At 40.9% G+C, this 26,952-nt stretch overlaps 1 protein-coding gene across 2 annotated transcripts in view; it reads left to right on the top strand.

Annotated features, from left to right (window-relative positions):
* Positions 1 to 24,203, top strand: part of polk (polymerase (DNA directed) kappa) — a 102,380-nt gene extending 78,177 nt beyond the window's left edge. For both annotated transcript variants that reach the window (XM_068029502.1, XM_068029501.1), the window contains 8 exons: positions 478 to 602; positions 3,940 to 4,106; positions 11,819 to 11,851; positions 13,363 to 13,459; positions 13,651 to 13,822; positions 18,540 to 19,742; positions 22,638 to 22,686; positions 23,614 to 24,203. In XM_068029502.1, coding sequence (XP_067885603.1) covers positions 478 to 602; positions 3,940 to 4,106; positions 11,819 to 11,851; positions 13,363 to 13,459; positions 13,651 to 13,822; positions 18,540 to 19,742; positions 22,638 to 22,686; positions 23,614 to 23,698 — 1,931 coding nt within the window. In that variant the 3' untranslated portion in view covers positions 23,699 to 24,203. The remainder of the gene's footprint in view (positions 1 to 477; positions 603 to 3,939; positions 4,107 to 11,818; positions 11,852 to 13,362; positions 13,460 to 13,650; positions 13,823 to 18,539; positions 19,743 to 22,637; positions 22,687 to 23,613) is intronic.
* The last annotated feature ends 2,749 nt before the right edge of the window (positions 24,204 to 26,952 follow it).

The raw sequence follows: 26,952 nt of genomic DNA, 5'->3' as shown, positions 1-26,952 counted from the left end.
AGCTAGTTTGATGATGACCATGAAACCATTGTCGATTGTTGTTAAAACCCATCGGTTCACTAATGTCCTTTAGGGAAGGAAATCTGCTGACCATACCTTGTCTGGCCTACATGTGACTCCAGACCCGCATCAATGTGGTTGCCTCTTAAAATGCCCTCTGAAATGGCCTAGCAAGCCACTCAGTTCAAGGGCAATTAGGGATGGGCAATAAATGCGACACCCACATCCCACAAACGAATAATAAAAAAAATCCATCTAAAATGTGCATTGTGTCACAGCAAATAGGTTTCACGGATGTAATGACATGTTGGAGATTGTGGCTCTCTTTTTTCCCCCAAAACATATTAGATACAAATTCAGTGCCCTCAAAAGTAAGCCACTTCAAATACATTTGTAAGACAGAACAACCAGTTAGGAGCAGCTCAGTACAAACAACGATGCTGATTTAATCTTTGTTGCTTTACTTGATATTTCCAGGAATTGCACCAAACATGATGTTGTCCAAAGTTTGCAGTGATATGAACAAACCAAATGGCCAGTATCGAATTCCAGCAGATAGTGATGCTGTGATGGGCTTCATAAAGAACTTGCCTATTAGAAAGGTAATCTGATATGTACTTTGTACTTACTTTATTGTCTTTCACACAGCATAATCAAAATCATCAGTCATGGCAAAAGGAAAGAAATCTCAGGGACTCTGGCTCTTTAAGACACTTCTGTTATTATTACTTTGTTCTGCCTGCACAAAATCTGTGGAATTCATTTTTTTTAATTTCAGTTTTTATAAGTTAGAATCCTGGCCACAGATTTTCTTGTATTTGGAATAAAAAGTTGCATTTATGTAGGGTCTTCTCTGCGAACATCTCAAAGTGATTCACATACAATAAATTTCTTTGAAGTGCAGTGACAGTGGTTAATTTATAAAATCAACAGCACTCACCAACATAGGCTGTCAGGGATGAAAGCAATGTTCCCTTCAAAATTTAGTTGTTTTGCATGATCCCTTTCCCCCCAGTGCGCGGTCCCTTTAAAAAAAATTTTTTGTAGTTCACACGTGTTGTTTCTCACAGAAGAAGGCCTGCACAGTACCTTTCAGGCTGCTGTGTGGATGCAATCCCAAGCAGTTTAGCATGAACATTGGATGAGAGGCTTTAGTTATGAAGAGGGATGGTTGAAACTGGGCTATTTCCATTTGAACAAAGAAGGTTAAGAGGAGATCTGATAGAGACGTTCAAAACTATGATGTGTTTTGACTGGTAAATAGGGACAAACTATTTCCATTGTTTAGTGAGTCTAATTACAGGACATAAATTTAAAATCAACAAAATGAGAGGTTAAAAGAACTATTCATCATAGGTTTTAAAAAGCAGGTTGGTGCATTTTTCAAAAAGAAAAGATTGAAAGGGTAAAGAAATGAAGGAACTTGCATGCATATAATACCTTTCACATTTGTAGGACAGCCTGTGTATTACTTTTGAAGTATAGTTGTTAGGAACACTAGCAGGAAAGGTTGTATCAATTAATCTATTTTATGTTAAAGACTTTTTTAACAAACAGCTTTTCAGAATATGCGGGCAATAGCATTTTGGAAAACATCCAAAAAAATCAGTTCAGATATTTAAGGCCTTTCACGGCCAGTAGAAGAGTCATAAAGGTTATTGATTCTTCTTTGTGTAGTTCTGACCTTCTGGTAAATATATCTTATCTGTTTGAAAGATATATATTTTCCTCTTCTATATAGGTATATATATATACCTAGGAGGTACACTATGGAACCACTATGGAAAGTGCGTCAAATCAGCATTGCCAAGAGTGAATCAAAGTTACTGTAAACCAAGGGCAAAGGTCATGGAAGAGGTGTGGTGTAATGACCTAGAGCTAAGGGATAAAGCGAGACTAATGTAATATAAGATTTGAAAGACCCAGAAGTGTTTATCCTTCTGTTGAGCTCAGCAACTGTAATGCGAGGTCTCCCACAGCTTTCTCACAATTTTGTCCGTGGTCTGAGCATCATTTCCTCTAATCAATGTACAAGGGAAAGACTTGTGTCCTTTGCACTTACTCATAAACATAGCAGCTTCAAGCTTGTGTCTCCAGCAGCATATCTATCAACAATAGCTTGTGTTTATATAGCACCTTTACCGTAGTAAAATGTCCCAAAGCACTTCAACCGTAGTCACTGTTGTTATGTAAGCAAATGCAGCAGCTAGTTTGAAAGGAAAAATGTCCCCCAAACAGCAAATGAGATTAATGACCAGTTAATCTTTTTGCTTGTGAGTGATGAATGTTGGCCAAGATACCAGGAGAACTCCCTGCACTGATACATGGGATCTTTTATGTCCACTTGGTATGATATTTCTTCTCAAAAATGGGGAGAGGGAAGGAGCTAAATGGAAAAATGCCCAGAAAAAATAGCACAGTTGTGATTAACTTGCTTTTGGAGGTGTAAAATTTATAGAATAATGGACAGTTGTGGGATTTGACTGGAAAATCCCAGAACACCATGTAATAAAAATGAAATTTGACTTACTCAGTCATATAGCAGTGATCCTGATGTTATGCACTGCATATTATCTCTTATTATAAAACATCCTGTTTTAAAATCACGCCACAGGAGATCTGCTGCCTATATTACAAAAATTATGCGTCTATTGTGCTTTTCCCGTACATCACACTTTGTCAACACGTCTCTGTCACACTCTGTGCCTCACTTTAAAGAAGTGCTTAAAGATACAATAACTTGTCAAGAGCACAAAATGGCAGAGCAAATGTCTGCAGTTTTTTTAATTAACATCTTTGTGAACTCACCCAATATTTATTTAACAGCTATGGCCTCTTATTTGACCTTTGTATGAACCCTGTGTATATTTAAAAGCAATTACCCTTTCTGGCCCTAAAGGGCATACACTTACATATAGCATGGTATATTGTTCCTGATGTTCTAAAATAGTGCATCCTCTGACTTACTATCAGCAATGTCATGAAAGATTTGCTAGTAATATAATAAGAATGGCATTTCTGTGCACAGAGATGCCATCCTGTAGAATTTGTGCAGAATCGATTAAAGGCCTGCTCGGGTCTGCAAAAAAAAACCCGACCTGAGCCCGACAGAACTACATCCGACCCGAACCCGACCCAGCCTGAGTCCTTCCATTTTTTTCCGCACCTGACCTGACCAGACCATCAGTTAACTTACCTTCCGTTTTTCACTTTGTTGCTGACCTGCACAAGCTTAAAATAACTGTAACAAAACCATCTTTCTAGTCCAAAAATTAAATTAACAGTGGAGCCACTTACCTGTGATAGAGTGTGTCCAACCCGGCCCAACCCGAGCCCGAATGCTGGACCCGGAAGTGCAACCCGACCCGAGCCTGACACATGTCATCGGGTCCCGTCGGGTTCGGGTCGGGTAGCAGGCCTTTACAGTCGATATGTGTTTTGGAATTGCAGCCTGAAAAAGATGAGCGCAATACCAGTTTTCTAGGTTCTCTAAAATAGTAATTACACTCTGACCTGAACATTTCGTGGCCTTGTCCATTCCTATCTCTGTATCCTCCTCCAGCCCCAGAGCCCTTCAAGATCTCTGCGTTCCTCCAATTCTGGCCTCTTGAGCATCCCCTATTTTAATTGTTCCCACATTGGCAGTCGTGCTTTCAGCTGCCAAGGCCCTAAGCTCTGGAATTCCCTCCCAAATGCTCTCTGCCTCTTTACCTTTCTTTCCTCTTTTAAGATGCTCCTTAAAACCTATCTCTTTGACCAAACTTTTGATCATCTGTCTAATATCTCTTTGTGAATTGGTGACTTTTGTTTGATAACGCTCCTGTGAAGCTCCTTAGGACATTTTACTACATTAAAGGCACTATGTAAATGCAAGTTTCTGATGTTGTGGTATTCGATACATATGAATAAACTTGTTTTGTTTGGTACTTTTATCTGCAGGTACCTGGTATAGGAAAGGTGACAGAAAAAATGCTGAATGCATTAGGAATTACTACATGCACTGAACTGTACCAGCAGGGAGCTTTGCTTTCCCTGCTTTTCTCTGAGAGTTCCTGGTATCATTTTTTACAGATCTCACTTGGTCTGGGTGAGACGCACCTTGAAAGGTAAATACCCAGTTTTAAACCCTGCCTGCTGAAGCTTTATGGTGCTATTATGGCAAAAGCAAGATAATACGTCCCCTTAAACCAACTGAAAACTGCACAGACTGTGCAAAGAATTAACACATCAAGGAGCTCTCCCCAGTGACTATTAAACAGAGGCATTGTGTTTAAATGTTTCAAACATATCTACATGCTAAGTAATGATTTGTTAGAAGCTCTAGTCTCCATTAAAAGCAAGTTGCATTTATACTTAATGTGCTACAGCCAGCACTGTTTCACTGAAGAAAAATTGGTCACTGAACACCAATAGGAAATTGATTGGGGAATGGGACTGAAGGTATGGAATCATAGAATGGTTGCAGCACAGAAGGAGGCAATTCGACCCGCTATAAACATGATGGCTTTCTGCAAGATCAACTCTGCTAGTCTCACTCCCTCGCCCTTTCCCCATAGCCCAGCAATTTTTTTCTCTTCAGGCGCTTATCCAATTCCCTTTTGAAAGCCATGATGGGATTTGCCTCCACTGCACTTTCAGTCTGTGCATTCCAGATCCTAACCTCTCATTGTGTAAAAAGTTTTTCCTCATGTCACTGTTGCTTCTTTTGTCAATCACCTTAAATCTGTTTCTCAACTGTTCCACCAGTGGGAACAGTTTCTCCCTAACTAGTCTGTTTAGACCCCTCATGATCTTGAATATCTCTATCAAATCTCTTCTCAACCTTCTCTTTAAGGAGAACAGCCCCAGTTTCACCAATCTATCCACATAACTGAAGTCCCTCATTCTCGTAAACCTTTCCTCCACTCTCTCTAAAGCATTTACATCCTTCCTAAAGTGCGGTGCCCAGAATTGGACACACTGCTCCGTTTGAGGCCGAGCCAATGTTTTACAAAGGCTCATAATTAACTTTCTTGCTTTTGTACTCCATGCCTCTATTTATAAAGCCGAGAATCCCATATGCTTTTTTAACCACTTTCTCAACCTGCCCTGCCACATTGAACAATTTGTGCACATCTACCCCCTGCCCCGCAGCCCTCTGCTCCTGAACCCACTTTAACATTGTACCCTTTATTTTATATTGCCTCTCCTCTTTCTTCCTACCAAAATATATCACTTCATACTTCTCTGAAGTAGATTTCATCTGCCACATGTCTGCCAGCCTGTCTATACACTCTTGAACTCTATCATTATCCTCTTCACAATTCACAATGCTTCCAGTTTCTGTCCAGCCCTGAGGAGATATCCTTAACCCTGGCACCGGATGGGCAACACAGCCTTTGGGACTCACACTCTTGGCTGCAGAGAACAGTATCTATCCCTTACCTATACTGTCCCCTACTCAAACTACATTCCTTTTTCTGATGAAGGGTCACTGACCTGAAACATTAACTCTGCTTCTCTCTCCACAGATACTGCCAGACCTGCTGAGTATTTCCAGCATTTCTTGTTTTTATTACATTGCTTTTTACTCCCACCACTTGAATCGCCCCCTGCACCACAGTTCTGTGGTCACTTTGTTCATTCACCCTGCAGTCCCTGCTTTCGTCCATACAAGCTGCAAAGACCTTGAACCTGTTGAACAATTGCAGGGGCTGAGGCTCCTCCATTGCTACCTCCTGGGTCCCCATACCTGCCTCACTCAGATTGACATCCTTGTGTCCCTAACCATGGACAAATTCAGAAGTACCTATCCTCGGGTGTGATTGCTGTCAGGAACAAAGTGTCCAGGTAACTTTCCCGCTCCCTGATGCAATGCAGTGTCTGACACTCCTCAACCTTGAGCTGAAGTTCCTAGAGCTGCAGAGCCTTACTGCAGATATGGTTGCTGTGGAATACACTGGTGTCCACCAGCTACAGTTGCAACACATCACCTGCCCTGGCATCTTTGTTATGTTTTATTTAACTAATTAGGTTTCAAGTTTAGAACTATCACTCAACTGTTATCTGTAGTTATATTAGATAGTTTTACTAGTTAAGCTATAAAATTAATGCACGACTTATATCTCCCCAATACTGGTTTAAACTACTGCCCCTGTTTAGAGGGATGAAATCTTAAATTCACCAATCAATCACCTACCTGCTTACCTAATTAATGCCTTTGATCACTCACCAGCTACTGGAGGCAGAAAAAAAGATCTAAAAAGCAGCACCTCCTTCCCCCTCTGCATCAAATTCCCAAGTTGGTACTCGTTCCTCGTCGCAGTCAGTCCTCGTTGTCTCTACTCTGTTCTCTCACTCATGCATGAGGGGTACCGTGATGGTTAGGTGGGGTAAGAGTGGAGGCATGTGATTGTGCACTGATAGAAGGAGGTGATCTTGGTGATGGGGAGGATATAAGATTTTTAAGTTTAAGGTCAAATAGGACATCAAGTTTAAAGGCCTGCTCGGGTCTGCAAAAAAAATACCTGACCTGAGCCCGACAGAACCACATCCAACCCGAGCCCGACCCGGCCAGAGTCCTTCCATTTTTCCCGTGCCCGACCCAACCCAACCTGATCATCAGTTAACTTACCTTCAGTTTTTCAATTTGTTGCTGATCTGCACAAGCTTAAAATAGCTGTAACAAAACCACCTTTCTAGTCCAAAAATTAAATTAACATTGGAGCCATTTACCTGCGATAGAGTGTGTCCGACCCGGCCCAACCCGAGCCCGAATGCCGGACCCAGAAGTGCAACCCAACCCGACCCGAACCCGACACATGTCGTTGGGTTTGGGTCGGGTAGCAGGTCTTTAATCGAGTTTGCATGCAAACCGAAGTGTGTTATAGAGAGATACAGCACTGAAACAGGCCCTTCGGCCCACCGAGTCTGTGCCGACCATCAACCACCCATTTATACTAATCCCATATCCCCTACCACATCCCCACCTTCCCTCAATTCTCCTGCCACCTACCTACACTAGGGGCAACTTACAATGGCCAATTTACCTATCAACCTGCATGTCTTTGGCTGCGGGAGGAAACCAGAACACCCGGCGGAAACCCATGCGGTCACAGGGAGAACTTGCAAACTCCACATAGGCAGTACCCAGAACCGAACCCGGGTCGCTGGAGCTGTGAGGCTGCGGTGCTAACCACTGCGCCACCCCCTGTGTTCTGAGCAGGCAACTGAGAAGGGGAATGGAATTGGTGTCTAGGATGCTGAGTTTTTGGCAGGACCTGGATTGTCCTAACTATTAGAATAAAATTGTTTTGCTTGCCTTTGACCTTTGGTCTTCCCAATGTTAAGTTAGAATCATAGAATCTCATAGCACACAAGGGGGAGCATTAGGCCCATCATGACTGTACTGGCTCTTTGAAAGAGCTGTCCAATTTAGTCCCATATCCCAGCCTTCCCTTCATAATCCTGCAAATTAGTTTTCTTCAAATGCATGTCCAATTGAAAGTTGAAATCTTGGAAGTTCCTGTGGAATCGGATTCTACCACCCTTTCAAGTATTGTGTTCAGATTATATTCTGCTCTTTTCCCCACTAGTTCTTTTGCCAGTTATTTTAAATCTGTGAGCTTTGGTTATCGACCCACTTGCCCGGAGGAAACAGTTTCTGTCTGCTTGTTTTGTCACAACCCCTCATAACTTTGAATACCTCTATTAGGTATATTTTTAACCTTCTCTGCTCTAAGGAGAACATTCCCAGTTCCTCCAAGCTCTCCCTGGTATCATCTTGGCAAACATCCTCTGTACCCTCTCCAAGGTTTGACTTCATAAAGTGGAGTACTCAGAATTGCACACAATATTCCAGCTGAGGCCTACCCAGTGATTTGTAAACTTTTAGCATGATTTCCTTACTTTTGTGTACAAAGCCAAGTATACCATATGGTTTCTAACTGCCTTATCAGCTTGCCCTGTCACCTACAAGGATTTGTAAATATGCAACCCAGGGTCCCTCTGCTCTTGCACTCCCTCAATACTGTACCATTTAGATTATACTGCCTCTTCATGTTGTTTCTCCCAAAGTGAATCGCTTCATACGTATCCACATTAAATTGTATCTGCCATATGTCGGTCCATTTAGCCAGTCGCTAACCAATTTGCAAAACTTCTGGTTCATTAAGGACTTGACAAATAAGTAATTGGACAGTGCATTGGTAATCATACGGTCAAGGATGGTGGCAGAGAGATAGGGTAGGGTTTTCAATATCGTGTATGGGCACTGGCCCTATGGTTAGGATGGGATCTTAGGACACTTGAAAGGCGAATCTGTAGTGGCTAGAGAAAAGCAATATCAGGACAGGTGGGCCTAGTAAGGATGGTGCCAAAGTGGTTGATGCTGAGGAGAGATGTTGGAGGAGGACTGAATCTAATATTGAGGGTTAGGAGGAATAGCGTGTCATGTTCACTTTCACAAAGAATGTTGTGGTAACCAGGGTTGGGTTGGTGTTGTGTTCTTAGCTGAAGGTGATTGAATAGATTTAAACCAGAAGTAAAGGAAGTTGAATTCAAGGATCTTAGAGAAGAGAGGTTAGAAATGGGATGATAGTTGGAGATAGTGAAGACTGAATTTGCTTTTTATTTTGAATCTTGTTTAAATTATATGTGGAAATTGTTTTTTCTTCTCCATGCCATAATATAAAGAAAAAAAAGAAAATCTTGTATTTCTCCGAATGCTGTGCCGCTGGACTTTGGCCAAGAGGGTTGATGAGAAGACTACTGTGAAAATCTCCATGGCCTTTGTGGCCATCTAGTGGGAGAAGGAGGTTGGGTAGTTGTAGAACTGGGACAGATAATGCAGATGTCTCTCAGGATAACACCACATGTAACACCCAATCAATGCCACTCAATAACAACTGATATGTCACCGTAGCAGCTGCTGTGTCAATCCCTTTAGTGCCTCTAATCGACCCCACACAAGATGGTACTGTGTTATCTCCATCCCTGGAGGTAGGTGCTGATGTACTGCATATCATCTATCCCAGTTGATACCATTTCCCTGGTCTTGGACACTAAGTTAGCATGGTCAGAAATCTATGAGAGAACACACAACTAAGCATAGAGGTTATTGAAGTCCTGCATTGTGATATGTCAATCTCATTTTCCAACACAAACTGCTGTATATTGGAACTCAGTGTCTCAGGGGTCCAGTCACACTGCTAAGAAGTAGAAGACATGCATGATACAGTAAGGCAAAGCACTGAGGGGGAACACATACTGAATGCTCTGCAGTGCACACAAGGATTCCTAAAGGTTAGGAGTCAAAGAGACTTAGCTGTTGGCAGGAAAAAAGACAGAAGTGCAAGGGGAGAGCCAACTGTGTAACAGTCCCAACAACCAATTTTATCTGCAGCACCTGTGGAAGAGTCTGTCACTCAAGAATTGGCCTTTATAGCCACTCCAGGCGCTGCTGCACAAACCACTGACCACCTCCAGGCGCGTACCCATTGTCTCTCGAGACAAGGAGGCCAAAGAAGAAAGAAGATAATGATTTTGGATATTGGAATATGTTATGAACGTTCTTTTCATAAGCACATTAAAATTGCAAGCAGTTATACATAAAAGAGCAACTAAAGAGAAGATCTGGAGCGTTGTCAGGTGCTTAAAATGCATTATAAGAATTCCCTTTCAATACAACTGGTGCACCGGCTCCAAATGTATTGAATACTCCTGGCTCAGGTTATTATGCGCACTGTGCATTGTATGCTTTGACGGCCTGAAATCTGTATGGATTTGGCAGACAATATCACATTATCGGCCCATTGATTACAAGTCTTACCTCATCTTGGGTTTCAAATCTGGCTCACATGTTCTGAAATTTAGCACATTTAATTGTTGCATGTATGGACAAACCAGAGTTGCATTTCTATTGTTTGTTATGCCTACTCTTTCATTCAGAGCATGAACATACTACCAAATAGAAAAATAAACAGAAAAATAAAAAGGGAAAACTGCAAATGCTGGAAATGTGAAATAAAAGCAAAAATTGCTAGAAATACACATCAGGTCATCAGCAGTGAAGGAAAAAAAGCAGGTTATTAAATTTACTGAGCGTATCCTTCAAAAACCTGCATCCGTATTTATTACATTTTAGTCAAAATAGTACAAAATACATTTTTTTAATACATTTTACTTCAGGATTTTGAATCACATAAATAACTGAAGAGAGACTGGATAGGCTAGGGTTGTTTTCCTTAGAGCAGAGAAGGCTGAGGGAAAACCTGATTGAGGTATACAAAATTATGAAGGGGAAAGATAGGAAAAAACTTTTTCCCTTAGCAGAGGTGTCAATAACCAGGGGGCATAGATTTAAGGTAAGGGGCAGGAGGTTTAGAAGGGATTTGAGGAAAAAATTTCACCCAGAGGGTGGTTGGAATCTGGAACACACTGTCCGAAGGGGTGGTAGAGGCAGGAACCCTCACAACATTTAAGAAGTATTTAGATGAGCACTTGAAATGCCATAGCATACAAGGCTACGGGCCAAGTGCTGGAAAATGGGATTAGAATAGATAGGTGCTTGATGGCCGGCATGGACACAGTGGGCCTGTTTCTGTGCTGTATAACTTTGTGACTATGACTCTATGACTTGTACTTGGAGTAAAGTATAAGAGTAAAACATGAGAATGAATTGCAATAAAATCACATATCAAGAGATGGCTCACTGGGTGACTTATATACGGCCTAATCATATACTTAGTCGAAGTCGAAGAGACTTAACAGTTGGCAGGAAAAAAGACAGAAGCGCAAGGGGAGAGCCAACTGTGAAACAGCCCCGACAACCAATTTTATCTGCAGTGCCTGTGGAAGAGTCTGTCACTGAAGAATTGGCCTTTATAGCCACTCCAGGCACTGCTTCACAAACCATTGACCACCTCCAGGCGCGTACCCATTGTCTCTCGAGACAAAGAGGCCAAAGAATCATATACAGTCCTGTGGGAGCAATCTGACCAGTAGAATAGGGTGAGATAACAATCACTGTTGTTCTCTGACTGCTAATTGTCCAAACGATTGCCATGGAAATGGGATTTCGCTTCTGTGGTTCACCATTTTGCAAGTTCTCAGTCTCCACCGATGCATGGAGTGAAGTGATGAGCGAAGGACTGTTACTTCCTCACAGGAAGCGGAAAAGAATCGGAGGATGAGCCACCCTAGACTGTTCACTTGTTCTACGGCTCACCACGACTTTCTCAATTAGGGATAGGCAATAAATGCTGGCCTTGCCAGCGACACTCGCGTCCCATGAATGGATAAGTAAAAAAACCATCTACTTTATGGTCTGATAAAGAGCAGTGTAGGCCAATTGGGTAGGGTGGCATTAAGTGAACTAAGTGAGTGAATGTGAGAGATGTGCTGAATGGTTTTCCGTATCCACAGTTATCTTGTAGAGAGATCTGGGAACAGATCTCCTGACCATCATCAGCAGGGAAATGGTGGATGGAGGAAACTAAATTATTTGTTGCCCAAAAATAAGGAAAACCACAAAAAATTGCTTTGGGTAGGAAGTCTTAATCTTGCCATTACTAATATCTAATAACCAGGTTTTCACCTTGTCCTCAAAGAAATTGTAATTTAATCAGTAGTAGAGCTCAAATCTAAGATAAACACATGAATGGATAAAAAGGTGACTTTACTGACCCTTAAAAGGTCAGATGCATATCAATGCAAAAATATATCCAATTGAATAGATAGCTCAAGTTTTGGTGTGTTTTTTTTAAACTAACTCTAAATGTTGACTTTATACATTTAAACAAAATAAGATTGTTGTTAATGCCTTTCCTTGTTGTTGTAGAGATGGTGATCGGAAGAGTATGAGCACAGAAAGGTGAGTCTTTTACAGTACTTCATAGCTGTTTTGCATATCTGTGTTGCTCATAATGGCTCTGTTGCTGGGCAGCCTAGACTCTTTGCCAAAACCTGTTACATGAAAACCTAGATTAGAACAACTGCTTGTGTTTATATAGTGGCCAAGGCACTTCACAGAAAAGAAGCAGATGCTGAGCAGTGGTACAAGTAAGGGATGATGACCCAAACTGTGTTTGGAGCTCGGTTTTGAGGAGGATTTTAAAGGCAGGGTGAGAAGTGGCAAGGCATAGAATTTGGGGAGAGAATTCCAAAGAGTAGGGTTGAGATGCTTTGCTACCAATGGTGGAGCAGAAGAAGGCAGATGGCATCATAGGAGCACTAGCTGGGATATAAGGATGGAAGAGATTGAAGAAGTAGGGTGAAGTGAGACCAAGTAGGAATTTGCAAATGAGGATGAAGATTTTGAATTCAGTGCTTTGGGGGACAGAGAGCTACTGGAGGTGGGCAAGGAACTGGTTGATGGGTGAACGGGACTGTGTAGGTTAGGGTGTGGGCGGCAGAGTTTTGGATGAGTTGGACCATGTGTAGATTGGAACTTGAGAGACCAGCAAGAAAAGCCTTGAAGAAGTTGAGTTTGGAGGCAACAAAAGCAGAGTTTCAGTGGCAGTGGAAATGAGGTAACGTTGAAAATGGGCAATGTTGAAGAGGTGGAATTAAGTGATCTCGGCATTGGTTATGCCTTGAGGTTTGCTGCTTAGCTCAAGGATGAAGACACTTGGGTACTCTATTCTTATTAATTTGGGTAAGACAGAATTATGAGCAAGGGGGCAGAGATTTTCTTGAGTGCTGGCTGGGATTGCTTATACTTAGCCCATATTTGGTTAGAAGTAATTCTGGCTCTTCTACGACTTGGTGTTGGTTAAGTAGCCAGACACGACAGTGAACTTTGGAGAATAGGTGGTGAAAGATGGTGGAGTGCTTGAACGTCATTAAGGAGGATGCAGAGGATTAATTAATCGCAATAACGTAAGATGTTTTAGATAACTGAACTTAAAGATTCGAACAATAAATAGAGATGAGCATGGAGCTGTGTGGTGAAAATTCATACAAGAATCTTAAAGAAGAAAGGAATGTAGTTGTTTGTAGCAGATCATGGAGAATTAAAGGTTTGCTTTTTGAGGAGGTGTTTTCAAGGCAGAGTTGAAAGGGAGAAAAACTGTCCCAGATCAAAGGGCACCTGTAATGGTGTTAGACTTTTGCAGAAACCCATCAGCATGTTTAAGTTTCCAAACCAAACTAGGAAGACAGTTACAGCAGTAGCATTTCCATCAGCAGTTAATGGAATTCTTTAATGTATAGGAGCACAATAAATTCTGTATTATATATTCTACAGAAGTGTGTAAATTGTATTTTAAGAACAATTTTTAAAAGTCATAGCTTGATAACACTGGATGACTAAACACTATCTCCACAATGTACATGCTGTCTGTAAAAACAGTATATCATATAGTATTTATTTTTGAATTTTAGGACATTCAGTGAAATCAGTAAAGCAGCGGAGCAGTACAGCTTATGCCGTGATCTTTGTCGTGATCTTGAAGAAGATCTCCAAAAGGAAGGACTAAGAGTACAGCTTTGTCATTTTTGTAGTTTTCTGTCTTTCTACTGACCAAAATGTATTTAAAATTTTTCATTGTTAACACAATATAGTTTTAAAGGGCTATAGTGTAATTCACAAAAATAATAATGCATAAGGTTTCTGTTACTTTTGGGAAAGAATTTCAAGTTTGTAAAAGCGTTCTTCTTTTAAAATCATAGGGAAAGACAGTAACTCTAAAACTGAAGAATATAAACTTTGAAGTGAAGACAAGGGCCTGTACAGTTCCATCACCAATTTCCAAAGAAGAGGAGATTTTTGCTGTTGCATATGAATTACTAAAGACTGAGATTAACAGTGTGCATCCACGACCACTGAGACTGAGACTTATGGGTAATGTGTGACAGGAATTTTTGGATAAAAATGCACAATATTTAATTAATATTTGCTTAGTTCTGTAACACTTGTCATTAATCCTGACAAAAACTGATTTTTTGTCCACTTTGAAAAGATGACAAAAGTAGACTGTAAATAGTAATAAACCCTTTGCCTTTTGTATTGGGTACCATACAGTTCCACACATTTGGTACTCCCCTATAATAGGGTAAAAATATGCAGGATGTTGTGCATTAGGAGAAAAGGAGAAAAAGAAGTCTATAATTTCTACAAGTTTTGCTGCATTAAAAAGATAAAGGGCCACTGTACAAATAGAATGTAAAAACTGAAAATACTGCAAATCTGTAAGAGATACAGAAAATATTGGAAATAAAAAGCTGTAAAGAGAAAAGACATTCTGGGTGACAGTCTTCATCAGAACTGAAAAAGCACAGCCAGAACAAGAAAGGACAGAGATCATGATGATGTGTAGGAGAAATGAAATAGAGCCTGCCATTTACCCAGTTCTGTTTTACTAGTTGCAAAAACAGTAAATGCCGCAGCAGGAAGCCTGTGTATCTCTTCGATAAATGAATTAATGAAAAAGCAGGAATGTTTGCTCTGTTAGAACCATTCAAAAGTTACTGCACAGAAAGAGGCCATTGTGTCTGCGCTGGCTGAAAATGTTAGCCGCCCAATCTAATCCCACCATCCAGCACCTGGTCCATAGCCTTGCAGGTTACAGCACTTAAGGTGCAGATCCAGGTACCTTTTAATGAGTTGAGGGTTTTGCCTCCACCACCGATGCGGGCAGTGAATTCCATACACCCACCACCCTCTGGCTGAAAACATTTTTCTTCATGGCCCCTCTAATCCTGGTACCAATCACCTTAAATCTGTGTCACCTGGTAATTGACCTCTCCACTAGGGGAAACAGGTCCTTCCTGTCAACTCTATCTAGGGCCCTCATAATTTTGTATACCTCAATTAAGTCACCCCTCAGCCTCCTCTGTTTTAAGGAAAACAACCCTAACCTGTTTTTCCTCATAGCTGCAATTTTCAAACCCTGGCAACATTATAAATCTCCTCTGTACTCTCCAGAGCAATTATGTCCGTCATGTAATGTGGTGACTAGAACTGTACGCAATACTCCAGCTGTGGCCTAACCAGTGTTTTATACAGTTACAGCATTACATCCCTGCTTTTGTATTCTATACCTTGGTCAATAAAGGACAGCATTCCATATGCCTTCTTTACCACTTTATCTACCTGTCCTGCCACCTTCAGGGACCTGTGGACATGCACTGCAAGGTCTCTCATTTCTTCTACTCCTCTCAGTGTCCTCCCATTTATTGTGTATTCCTTTGCTTTATTTGCCCTCCCCAAATGCATTACCTCACACTTCTCCGGATTGAATTCCACTTGCCACTTTTCCAACCACTCAACCAAACCATTGATATCATTCTGGAGTCTACAGCTATCCTCTTCACTAACAACTAGATGGCCAACTTTTCTGTCATTTGCAAATTTCCCGAACATGCCTCCCAAATTTAAGTCCAAATCATTAATATATACCACAAACAGCAAGGGACCCAACACTGAGCCCTGTGGAACGCCACTGGAAACCGCCTTCCATTTGCAAAAACATCTGTCGTCAACCTTACTCTTTGTTTCCTGTCACTGAGCCAATTTTGGATCCAACTCGCCACATTCCCCTGTATCCCATGGGATTTTACTTTTCTGACCAATCCTCCATGTGGGACCTTGTCAAATGCCTTACTAAAATCCATTTAGACAACATCTACTGCATTACCCTCATCAATCCTCCTTGTTACTTCCTCAAAAAATTCAATTAAGTTAGTAAGACACGATCTTCCCTTAACAACTCCATGCTAACGATCCCTGATTAATCCGTGCCTTTCTAAGTGACAGTTTATCCTAACTCTCAGAATTGATTCAAATAATTTGCCCACCACTGAGGTCAGACTGACTGGCCTGTAATTCTTTGGTCTGTCCCTCGCACACTTTTTAAACAATGGTACATTCGCAGACCTCCAATCCTCTGGAACCGCGCCTGTATCTAGTGAGGATTTGAAAATGATCCTCAGAGGATTCGCAATTTCGTCCCTGGCATCCTTTAACAGCCTGGGATACAATCCATCTGGCCCTGGCGATTTATCCACTTTCAAGGATGTCAGACCCTCTAGTACTTCCTCTCATTATGCTTATCATATCCAACATTTCACATTCCTCCTCTTTAACTACAATGTCTGCAAGATCCCTCTCCTTTGTGAAGACAGAGACAAAGTACTTATTAAGAACCCTGCCCACATCTTCTGCATCCACGCATAAGCTACCTTGTACATCTCTGATAGGTCCTACCCTTTCCTTAGTTACCCTGTTGCTCTTAATGTACAGATAAAACATCTTTGGGTTTTCCTTGATTTTACCTGCCAATATTTTTTATGTCCCCTCTTTGCTTTCCTAATTTCCTTTTTTACTTCACCGCTGCACTTTCTATATTCCTCTAGGCTTTCCAAAGTATTAAGTTTTTTGTGACTGTCATAAGATTTCTTTTTCTGCTTTATCTTACCCTGGATGATTCTAGATAACCAGGGAGCTCTAGATTTGGCAGTGCCACCCTTTTTCTTTGTGGGCACATGTCTATACTATGCTAGTAGAATCTCGCTTTTGAATGCCTCCCACTGGTTTGCCACTGATTTTCCTTCAAGTAGCTGTATCCAGCCCACTTTTGCTAGATCACTTCTCAGCTTCGTAAAATTTGCCTTCCCCCAATTTAGAAGTTTTACTCCTGTTCTATCCTTGTCCTTATCCATAATAATGCTAAATCTAACTATTATGGTCACTATCTACAAAATGGTCAACCACTGCTACTTCATCCACTTTCCCAGCTTCATTTTCTAAGACTATATCTAGAATTGTGTCCCCTCTCATTGAGCTTGTTACGTGCTGGCTAAAAAAGTTCTCTTGAATGCGGTTCAAGAATTTTGTGCCCTTCACACTGTTTGTGTCCCAGTTGATATTAGGATAGTTGAAATCCCCAACTATTATTGCTCTATTGTTTTTGCACTCAGAAAATCGCCTACATATTTTGTTCTTCTATCTCCCTCTCACTATTTGGGGTTCTATAGCACACTCCTAGTAGTATGGCTGCCCCTTTTTTTTATTTCTGAGCTCAACCCATATGGCCTCATTTGATGATCCATTTAGCATATCATCCCTCCCCACAGCTGTAATTGATTCTTTAACTAATAATGCTACAACCCCTCCTTTTTCAACCCCTCTATATCCTGCCTGAAAACTGTATATCCAGGGAAGTTGAGCTGCCATTGTTACCCGAGGTACACCTGACAGATTGCATAGAATGTGATCTGGATGGTAGTTCCTGTGAAGGGTGGAAGGAATAGACAAACTCCTTTGAATTTTTCTTTGTAGAAAACAGTGGGGTTCTCTATGAATTCACAAACAAAGGGAAGAAACTAGTTTGCGAATTTTTAAAAAATTATTTGGCAAGTTTTGTATTAGTTCACCCTTCTCTTGGATCTTCTGATGCCATGAGTCATTCACTGATTGAGAAGGTGAGCAGTAGCCTTATTCTTGTTGGCCTTTATTACAAGAGGATTTGCATATAGGAGTAAAGATGTCTTGCTGAAATTAAATAGAGCCTTGGTGAGACTGCACCTGGAGTTGTATGCAGTTTTGGTCTCCTTACCTAAGGAAAAATATGCTTGTCATAAAGGGAGTGTAATGAAGGTTCACCAAACAAATTCCTGGGATGGAGGGATTGTCCTGTGAAGAAAGTTTCAATAGACTGGGCCTTTATTCTCTGGATTTTAGAAGAATAAGAGCTGATCTCATTCAAATGTACAAAATTCTTACAGGGCTTGACAGGGTAGATGCAGGAAGGATGTTTCCCCGGCTAGGGAGTCTAGAACCAGGGGACACGGTCTCAGATTATGGGGCAGGTCATTTAGGACTGAGATGAGGAGGAATTTCTTCACTTAGAGGGTGGTGAATCTTTGGAATTCTCTGTCCCAGAGGGCTGTGGAGGCCCAGTCATTGATTATATTTAAGACTGAGATCAATAGATTCCTACACATTAAAAACATCAAGGGATTCGGGAATAGTACAGGAAAATGGTGTTGATGTAGAGATGAGCCGTGATCTTATTGAATGGTGGAGTGTGCTCGAGGGGCTGAATGGCCTACTGCTGCACCTATTTCTTATGTTCTTGTGTTCATCAGCTTCAGAGTGGTTTGATTTGGCTCCCTTACTATTTTGTTCCCCTATTTGGAAGTGGTTAGTCTCTACTTGAAGTTCCCAGAAGTCTTGGCTGTTGAACAAATGGAGAATCCAATATGCTGTGCCATCACACTGTCAGCTGATATTTTATATACTTTGTAAGTAGTGGACAAGACATTTGCAAGCCTTTGAGGTGTACCTAAAAGATATTTTATCTTTGAATCTTTATTTTTCTAATTGTAACAATTCTGTGATTCTGTTGCGGATAAGGTGGGGGAATGGCAGTAAGTGAATTGCTCACTCGGAGAGCTAGGGCAGACATGATGGGCCAAATGGCCTCCTCCTGTGCTGTAACAACTCTGAGATTCTGTGATTCTATTTTGATTATCATGGTAACCATTCAAATTCAGTGAACTGCCACTATTGTGCAATTAATATGTTATTACTCCTCCCTTGTGTTTCTCCTGTACAGGTGTGCGGATGTCTGGCTTTACCCATCAAGAGGAGAAAAAATCTCACCAGAAAAGCATCATCAAATTTTTCCATACTGGAAAGTCTGAGAGCACCACTTGCACCCCTACATCTGACAGTATAGATGTCAAAAACCAAACAGAACTCCCAGAAACATTCAAAAGGGAAAGTTTGTTCAATAAAAAGTTGCAGCAAAATAATCAACAGTCCTTTTTCAACCAAGTTCTTGCAAAGAAGCAACAAGAAAGGTGTAATCCTGCCATAACAATCCCATCAAGCACTGTGGATGAAATGCAGCTTAAGGGCAGTGATTTGACCCCAGAATTAAAGGCTACCAGTAATTGTCCAATGTGTTTCAAAAGACAGGGCGCACCAACTTTAGAGGAATTTAACAAGCAAGTTAATGTGTGCCTATGTGTAAACAGGTCTCTTCAAGTTGCAGAGACAATAGACAAACCAAATATTTCAAAAACAAGTTATATAAACACAATAAAAACATCTGGCTTGGACAATGGTTTGAAAAATAAAAAAATAACAAATCTAAAAAGTGATCAGTTAAATAATGAACAGAAAGGAAGGAGATATAAGGAGACACCTTCAGAAATTTATAGAAATACTGCAATTGGAGATTTAAAAGAAGAAACTGAAAATAGCAGCATTAACTGGATATCTTCAATAAAAAACAGCACATGCTCTATTGGGCAATCTGGTGATGAGCCTCAACTTAAGGAGACACTAAAAAGTCATATGCAACTTCCTAACAGTGCAGCAAAGACCTTGGAAATCACTAAAGATATATTGGAAGAGGAAATTTCAGACAGCAACAATTTGTGCAATATGTTATCTGGTAAATCTACTCATAGAACACAGGAAGAGAAGCAATTTGGTCAACAAGAATCTAATGCTAGCATGTTAGATCCGCCTTCATTTGCACAACTTGACCAGTTAATAAAGAAAACTTGTTGCATGCAGCAACAGTCAGACCAGGCAATAAACCATACCAGGTCATCGCAGGAAAGGCCCTCTTTTCAGCTAGGAGAACCAACTGGCCTGGTTTGTCCAATTTGCAACATTAAGCAAGAAACAACTGATCTGTCATTGTTCAATAGGCATGTTGATATATGTCTAAATCAAGGGGTTATACAGGAGCTTACTGAAAGACCAGCACAGCCAGTTACCACAAACTGTATTTCAAATGGAATAGGTGAGAAATCATATTTCTAAGAGGCCAATTTTAGTATTGTGGTTAATTTAGGTGTTTTTAGAGGAGAAGTATTCTTTTTCTGACGGTGCCAACTCATGCTGGAATGTGGTAGCACCCAATGACCCAGTGGGCCATGGAGGGGAGAGCACGGGAAACACAGCCATCCCAATCTACCTTTAACTGACATCCACATATTTGTACATGATCCAACAGAGGGCACTAGTTAACTGCCAGGTTGCTGTTCTTTCCCCTCCCAACCTCAGGAGCATTGAGGACAATTATAAATCCCTTCACTATGTTAATGGAGATCAACTAGCTCAGCACAGATCAGAGATTGAAGCTGTTATATTTCTATAGTATGGCTCTGTACCACATCAAGTGGTATATTTATACACTTGTTCAGTAGGTTAGCATCAAATAGCAATAGATGTTAGAGCTGAATCATTTTCATAAATAAAAATTGGCAGTAAAACAGAGTTGTAGTTGATACATTAGTGTGCAGTTCTCAGCATGCCATGGGAGTGCTTTCAGAGTGAGCTACTAAGTGAGGTTGCCTTGAGGAAGGAAAAATAGAATGGCCAGTCTATTGGTTTACTCTTTAGCATTTCCTGGAAACATTGGAAACAACTTGGGCATAAGTTGCCTTCTCCCTCCCTAGGGTGTCAGCTGATGCCTATTGTTTGTGTGGGGGTTGGGAGGGTGCGGATGTGGAAAGATGTAATAACTGAGTTTTTCCAGTACCTCAGAAGGGCACGTTACGTGAATTATACCTTTTTGACACTAATCTCTGACATAATATTGATAACTGAGAGAATGTGGATTTAGGTCAGTGACAGTAAAGAGATGAATCTGGTTATAAACTACCTGAAGAGGCTGAGAAAATGGTGAGAAAATATTTTCCAACATCAGGGAGGTTTGTGGCGATGGCCCTGCAGCAGTAATGAAGCATTTCAAATACCCAGCAATGTACTTGTTGGACCTTATGCTTGTTCTTAAAATGTCTTGTGTTCTGTGGTGTTGTTAGTACAGAGCTCCATAATAAGAGTGGCTTCTCAAAACTTTTTCTACACTCTAGAATGGAAGGCACTTGCAAAGCGGTTTGAGCAGGATGTAGCAAAATAAATTAACATTGTGGATGCTGTCTAAAAGTATGGTAAATATTTTTTTCTAAATGAGTGTGAGAATCCAAAGCAGGATGCTCAGGACTACAAGCAAATTTCCTCCATGCAGTGATGCTTACCTCACTGTTTCACAATGAAAACTGAATTATGGAATACTAAGCACTGGCTTAATTCACTATCCTTTCACCTCCAGGCCTAGGTTCCAACCAAGTGCCCATTGTGGGGATGAAATCCACTTCTCTGTACTGTACCAGACTTTCATAGAAACATAGAAAATAGGAGCAGGATTAGGCCTTTCGGCCCTTCAAGCCTGCTCCGCCATTCATTATGATCATGGCTGATCATCCAACTCAGTAACCTGTTCCTGCTTTTGCCCCATACCCTTTGATCCCTTTAGACCCAAGAGCTATATCTAACTCCTTCTTGAAAGCATACAATGTTTTGGCCTCAACTGCTTTCTGTGGTAGCCAATTCCACAGGCTCACCACTCTCTGGGTGAAGAAATTTCTCCTCATCTCAGTCCTGAAAGGTTTACTCCGTATCCTTAGACTATGACTCCTGGTTCTGGACGCCCCCACCATCGGGAACATCTTTCCTGCATCTACCCTGTCAAGTCCTGTTAGAATTTTATAGGTTTCTATGAGATCCCCCCACACCCTTCTGAATTCCAGCGAATATAATCCTAACCCACTCAATCTCTCCTCATACGTCAGTCCCGCCATCCCAGGAATCAGTCTGGTAAACCTACGCCGCACTTCCTCTATAGCAAGAACATTCTTCCTCAGATAAGGAGACCAAAACTGCACACAATATTCCAGGTGTGGCCTCACCAAGGCCCTGTATAATTGCAGCAAGACATCCCTGCTCCTGTACTCGAATCCTCTCGCTATGAAGGCCAACATACCATTTGACTTTTTTACCACCTGTTGCACCTGCAGCGACTGGTGTACGAGAACACCTAGGTCTCGCTGCATATTTCCCTCTCTCCGTTTATAGCCATTCAGATAATAATCTGCCTTCCTGTTTTTGCTACCAAAGTGGATACCCTCACATTTATCCACATTATACTGCACCTGCCATGCATTAGCCCACTCACTCAACTTGTCCAAATCACCCTGAAGCCTCTCTACATCCTCCTCACAACTCACCCTCCCACCCAATTTTGTGTCATCTGCAAATCTGGAGATATTACATTTTCACTCTATAGGAGTCCTCTAAGAAATGAGATTGAGCAGATGAATTGTTCCCATGGTTAAGGGTCCTTAGGGGAAATAAAACTAAATGTGATTCAACACACATCTGCACTAACTGGAAATCTCAGTCATAAAGACAATAAGGAAAGCTGGTGTGAGCAATTTACATTGCTGCAGTGAAGATCACTCTGCTGAGGATTTATTTGTTTCGCTTTGCTTCAAGATTGGCCCAGCTTAATAGCTGACATAGAGTCTTTTTTATTCATTCATGGGATGTGGGCGTCACTGGCTAGGCCAGCATTTATTGCCAATCCCGCATTCATTGCCCATCCTGGTCTGCTGACCTAGCAACCCAGAGGTTATGAGGTCAAATCCCACCATAATAAATTGTAAAATTGAATTCAATAACTCCAGCAATTTGTAGGCTTGCACTAGAAAATGACCATGAAATCTGCTGGATTGTTGTGAAAACCTAACTGGCTCACTTATGTTCTTTTACCACCTTTGAATAGAATGTTAAGTAATTCTTATGAATTGTTTAATCTCTAGGGGAAAAAGGATAACTTTTTTTTGATTGATAGGTCTGACAGGATTCGGGACACAGTCTTCAAATTCAGTTCGAACAAAAAGGTGAGCTAATCTAGGTAGCATTGCATCTCCCTTTACTGATTATAACTTGTGTTATATATGCTTTTTAGTCTTATATACTAAATTGCAGAGTGTGTATTAATACAAACCTATGACTTTGTTTTGAAATATGTTTGGCAGTGGGCTAAGTGTATTTTCTGTAGTTTTTATTCATGGAAAAGATGTGTTCTTTCCCAGTTTTTCACTACTTCCCATGGGTCTTTTATTTTTGGGATAGCGTAAATACTGTTTAAGTCAAATATTGGAATGAGTTACTTTCTTTTTCTGCTTCTATATGATTATCTCAAGTGCTTGAGAGATATGGTAGGATAAAGTGATATTTACTCGCCTTTGAAATGGATAGGAAAATTTAGTAGGAAACCCATGTCATGTCTGTTGCATAATAGTGAGAGATGTGAGTATTCTTATGGAAACTGTCTTTTCTATGATCATGAGGTAAGAATGTTGAGAGGAAGCATGTAAAAAGCTCAGTTGGCAACAACACCAAAGATGAACTTATTTCACTTTTAAAGGCTGGTGGCTGGGTGACCCGTTGATAGAAATCTCGTAAGTTTATCTTTGGTGTTCCTGCTGATTGAACATGACCCATGCATCACAAGTCAATGGAACTAGCGCAATATAAACTGTACTCTCTGATCACTGGATGATGTGCTAGTATGTCCCTGGGCTTAACTGTCTGTAAGGAAACATTGATTTTATGCTTTATATCTAACTGAATGTGGGCAAGGTTAGAAATTTGCTGTACAAAGAATTGTAGATGTGACAAAAGTGCAAACCTGGCTGTTTTATTTCCTCTGCCTCTATCCTATACTAGTCCCTGCCTGGTGGGTAGATAATCAGTTCTTATTCTTCTTCCAGCACTACCCTCAATATATTTATTGAATATTTTCTTTTTAAAATTGTTTTCAGGACGGGATCCACAGCCCAGCAGCCAACAACCAAGAAAGCAAGATGTGATGGCTCCAAAAACACCATTGATAGATTTTTTAAGTAAATGAGTTTAATCAAACAAATTGGTGATTTTATATCACATTGAATTGTCAGCATTATAAAGCACAATGTACAGTACACTTGTTATAAAGCACTTTTGTTTATTTAGTATATTCTGCTCAAGTAGTGAATATTCTTTTATCAATTTGTTGAAGAATTGTTGAAGAATCTTAAGCCCCACATATTTTAGATGTCAAGAGCAAGTTATAACTATTGCCAGTGATATATAATTACTTTTACGGACTGAATTTATTAAATAAATATGTAACCATGAAATGTTTTTGACTAGGAGCAATGCATATTTTTGATATCAAAAATATAACTGAGTTACTTAAGAAATCATGTAAGATGCAAAAAATTATAAAAATAATTTCTTTATTATATAGCAATATATTTTTCAACCCTTTAAGTTTGTGTAGAAAGATTACCATTCATATATTTGCAATTTATTTATGGAAAGACGTACAACTGTAAACTTGTGTTGTGCTATTTATAAAAAATAAAGTACTTCTATTAGGTGAAATGATACATCTTGATTGACGTGGTGGGATTTGGATTTGACCAGTTTCACTGAAGTATTTATCTGTATTAACTGTGTTACGATCGGTTGAGGAGGGGGTTACAAGGCTCCCTCTCTTGTCCTTCCCCTTATTTGACCGCAACATGATTTATTCCTTTTTAAACAGTGAATGTGCTTACCACTTCAGTGAGTGTTTTACCTTTGTTGTGATCATAAAAGAACCAATTGGACAGGTTTTCTTGAGTTTAAATATGAAAGAGGTGAGTTTATTGTACTTAAAAATCTCAACCAGATCTAAAACAAAATGCACTACACTTTCACGCACACACACGGGAATCACACACACACAAATAGATTACAAAGTACTGAGGAATAGATTTGTGTTGGATTAGAGTCCAGAACAAATAAAAATAATTAACAGTCTGTGTTGTCTGGTGACTTTAGTGGTCTTCCGGTTTAATTCGTGGTCCTGAGGTTCTGTGTTGGTAGTTGTTCTTGGACACAGTTGACCAGACGGCTTCCTTCTCAGTGTCTTTGTCTTGAATCTAGCAGTCGGCAGCTAGGCTTTGCATGCCTCACCAGGCCTTCTGGAGAGAGAGAGACAGCCCTTCTGACTTCTGCACAGCATTAGACTCTGGTTTGTCTCCTTTGTCCAAGGGAAACTCCCAGCTTTCACAGAGATAGACAGACAGTCTCATGGCTGTCTCAGTGTATTCTCTGGTGCCTTCTAACGAGATTCAATTTTAGGAATTTCAATCTCTCCCCTTCACCCTTTCAATGTTAATGTCCCAGGGTGGCTTTGAATGTCTTGCTAATGAAAGCAATCTCAGGTAGTTCAATCGATAGGGCAAGTCATTGTGTTGGGTAAAAGCTAATTAGACATGCATTTCCCTTTGAGGCCTTGGAATGTGAAAGGTGTTTCAGATGCAAATTGTGGTGGCCATCTTGGCTACCAGTTTTTTAAAGGTTAACTGTAGGTTTCCAGCTCTTTTTTTCATTAAAAATTTAATGAAGGTTTCCAACTGATGGATTAAAATTCCTCATTTGGCTTATCATGTTTTCTTGATATAGGTACCACACAGAATGAAATGTGATGATAGGAACATTTCATTACAAGGTTGTAGGAAAAAAAACACATTCATTCTCAAACACTCACTTCTCAAGTTCGCACATTAATCTTAGAATTGCTGCAGCTGGCATTGTCTGCAACAACTATTCTGGTATAATTTTTCAGGGTTTGGTCTGGAATGGTTCTGTGTTTGGTTAGACCCTGGACAATGCATCAGCTATTACATTTTTTTTTCCTGCAATGTGGGTAATTTTTAAATGGTAGGGTTGTAAGAGCAGGCTCCATCGAAATAGCCTTGCATTTTGGTTTTTGAATTTCTCCACAAAAGTTAATGGATTATGGTCTGTATAAACCACCATCTCCCTATATCCGTTTTGAACAAAGATGTCAAAGTGCTGGAGAGCTAGGAACATTCCCAGTATTTCCTTTACCACAATGGAATTCATCACTTTTGGTGTCGATTTAACTTTTTGGAGAGTACCCTACTGGTTTCTCAATGCCTGCCTCATTGTCTTGAAGTAGAACAGCACCTGCTCCTAGGTCACTAGCTTCAACTGCCACTTTAAAGTGTTTATTAAAGTTGGGAGCTGCCAGAACCGGTTCGTTTGTTAGTATGGCTTTTAATCTCTCAAAAGCTGTTTGGCACCTCTCTGACCACACTACCTTGGCTCTTTTCTGCAGTAAGTCTGTCAGTTGGTCAGGGAGAGAAAGGGAAGTAAGTGTTATTAATTTCCGTTAGTCGGGTGGGTCGGGCGCGGGAAAAAACCAAAAAAGGACTCGGGCCCGGGTCGGATTCGGGTTAGATGTGGTTGGGTCGGGTTTAAATTGTATACCAATTGTATTGTATTCCAACTGAAGTTTCATCCTTCGTGTTTTGAATCCACCCAGGATTATAGGTATCTCCGAGAAATACAATGTTCCTCGGACTGCTGTTTTCGCCGCGTCTTGAGATCCACACTCAGTGCTATGCGCTGCCACATGTACACACTGGACCTCTCTCTCCAGAAGCACCACCTCACCTTATCTCAAAGCTGTCTACTCCGCTGTTTCATTTCATTCTTCGTCTTATCCGACGCATTGACAAAAACCTATTTTCTTCCTTTCAGGGGTTAAGAAACGCAAGCTCTAGTAGCTAATGGGGACTAATGCCCCTCCAGAACCTTCTCCCCCTTCACTTGCCTCTAACCCCACCCCTTCTGATCTGACCCCTTGCCATGTATTCACTATACACTCTGACCTTCCCATCTCTTATGCTGAACGTTCTCGACTCAGCAAAGGACTCAGTTTTATCCCTTTACACCCCCACCTCAATGAATTTCGTGCTCGGAATGACGTTGAGCTCTTCTTCCATCACCTCTGCCTCCGGGCTCACTTCTTTGACCAGGAGTCCTCCCCCCATTCACCCGCCTCCAGCATTCTCTCTCTAGCTGGACCCCTCCCTCTGGCCTCTTACCCGCTCTTTATCTTTTCATTGAAAACTGTCGGCAAGACATCGGTCATCTCAATTTCTCTGTCCCCCCCTCACTCTAACCTGTCTCCCTCTGAACCTGCCGCACTCCGTTCTCTCAGAGCTAACCCCAACATTGTCATCAAACCTGCAGATAAGGGTGGTGCTGTTGTTGTCTGGTGTACAGGCCTCTACCTTGCAGAGGCTCAGCGCCAATTCTCA

This window comes from Heterodontus francisci, chromosome 4 (assembly GCF_036365525.1).
Source record: "Heterodontus francisci isolate sHetFra1 chromosome 4, sHetFra1.hap1, whole genome shotgun sequence".
Taxonomy (NCBI): domain Eukaryota; kingdom Metazoa; phylum Chordata; class Chondrichthyes; order Heterodontiformes; family Heterodontidae; genus Heterodontus; species Heterodontus francisci.
Note: the sequence above shows the minus strand (reverse complement) of the source record. Positions and strands in the feature narration are given on the sequence as shown.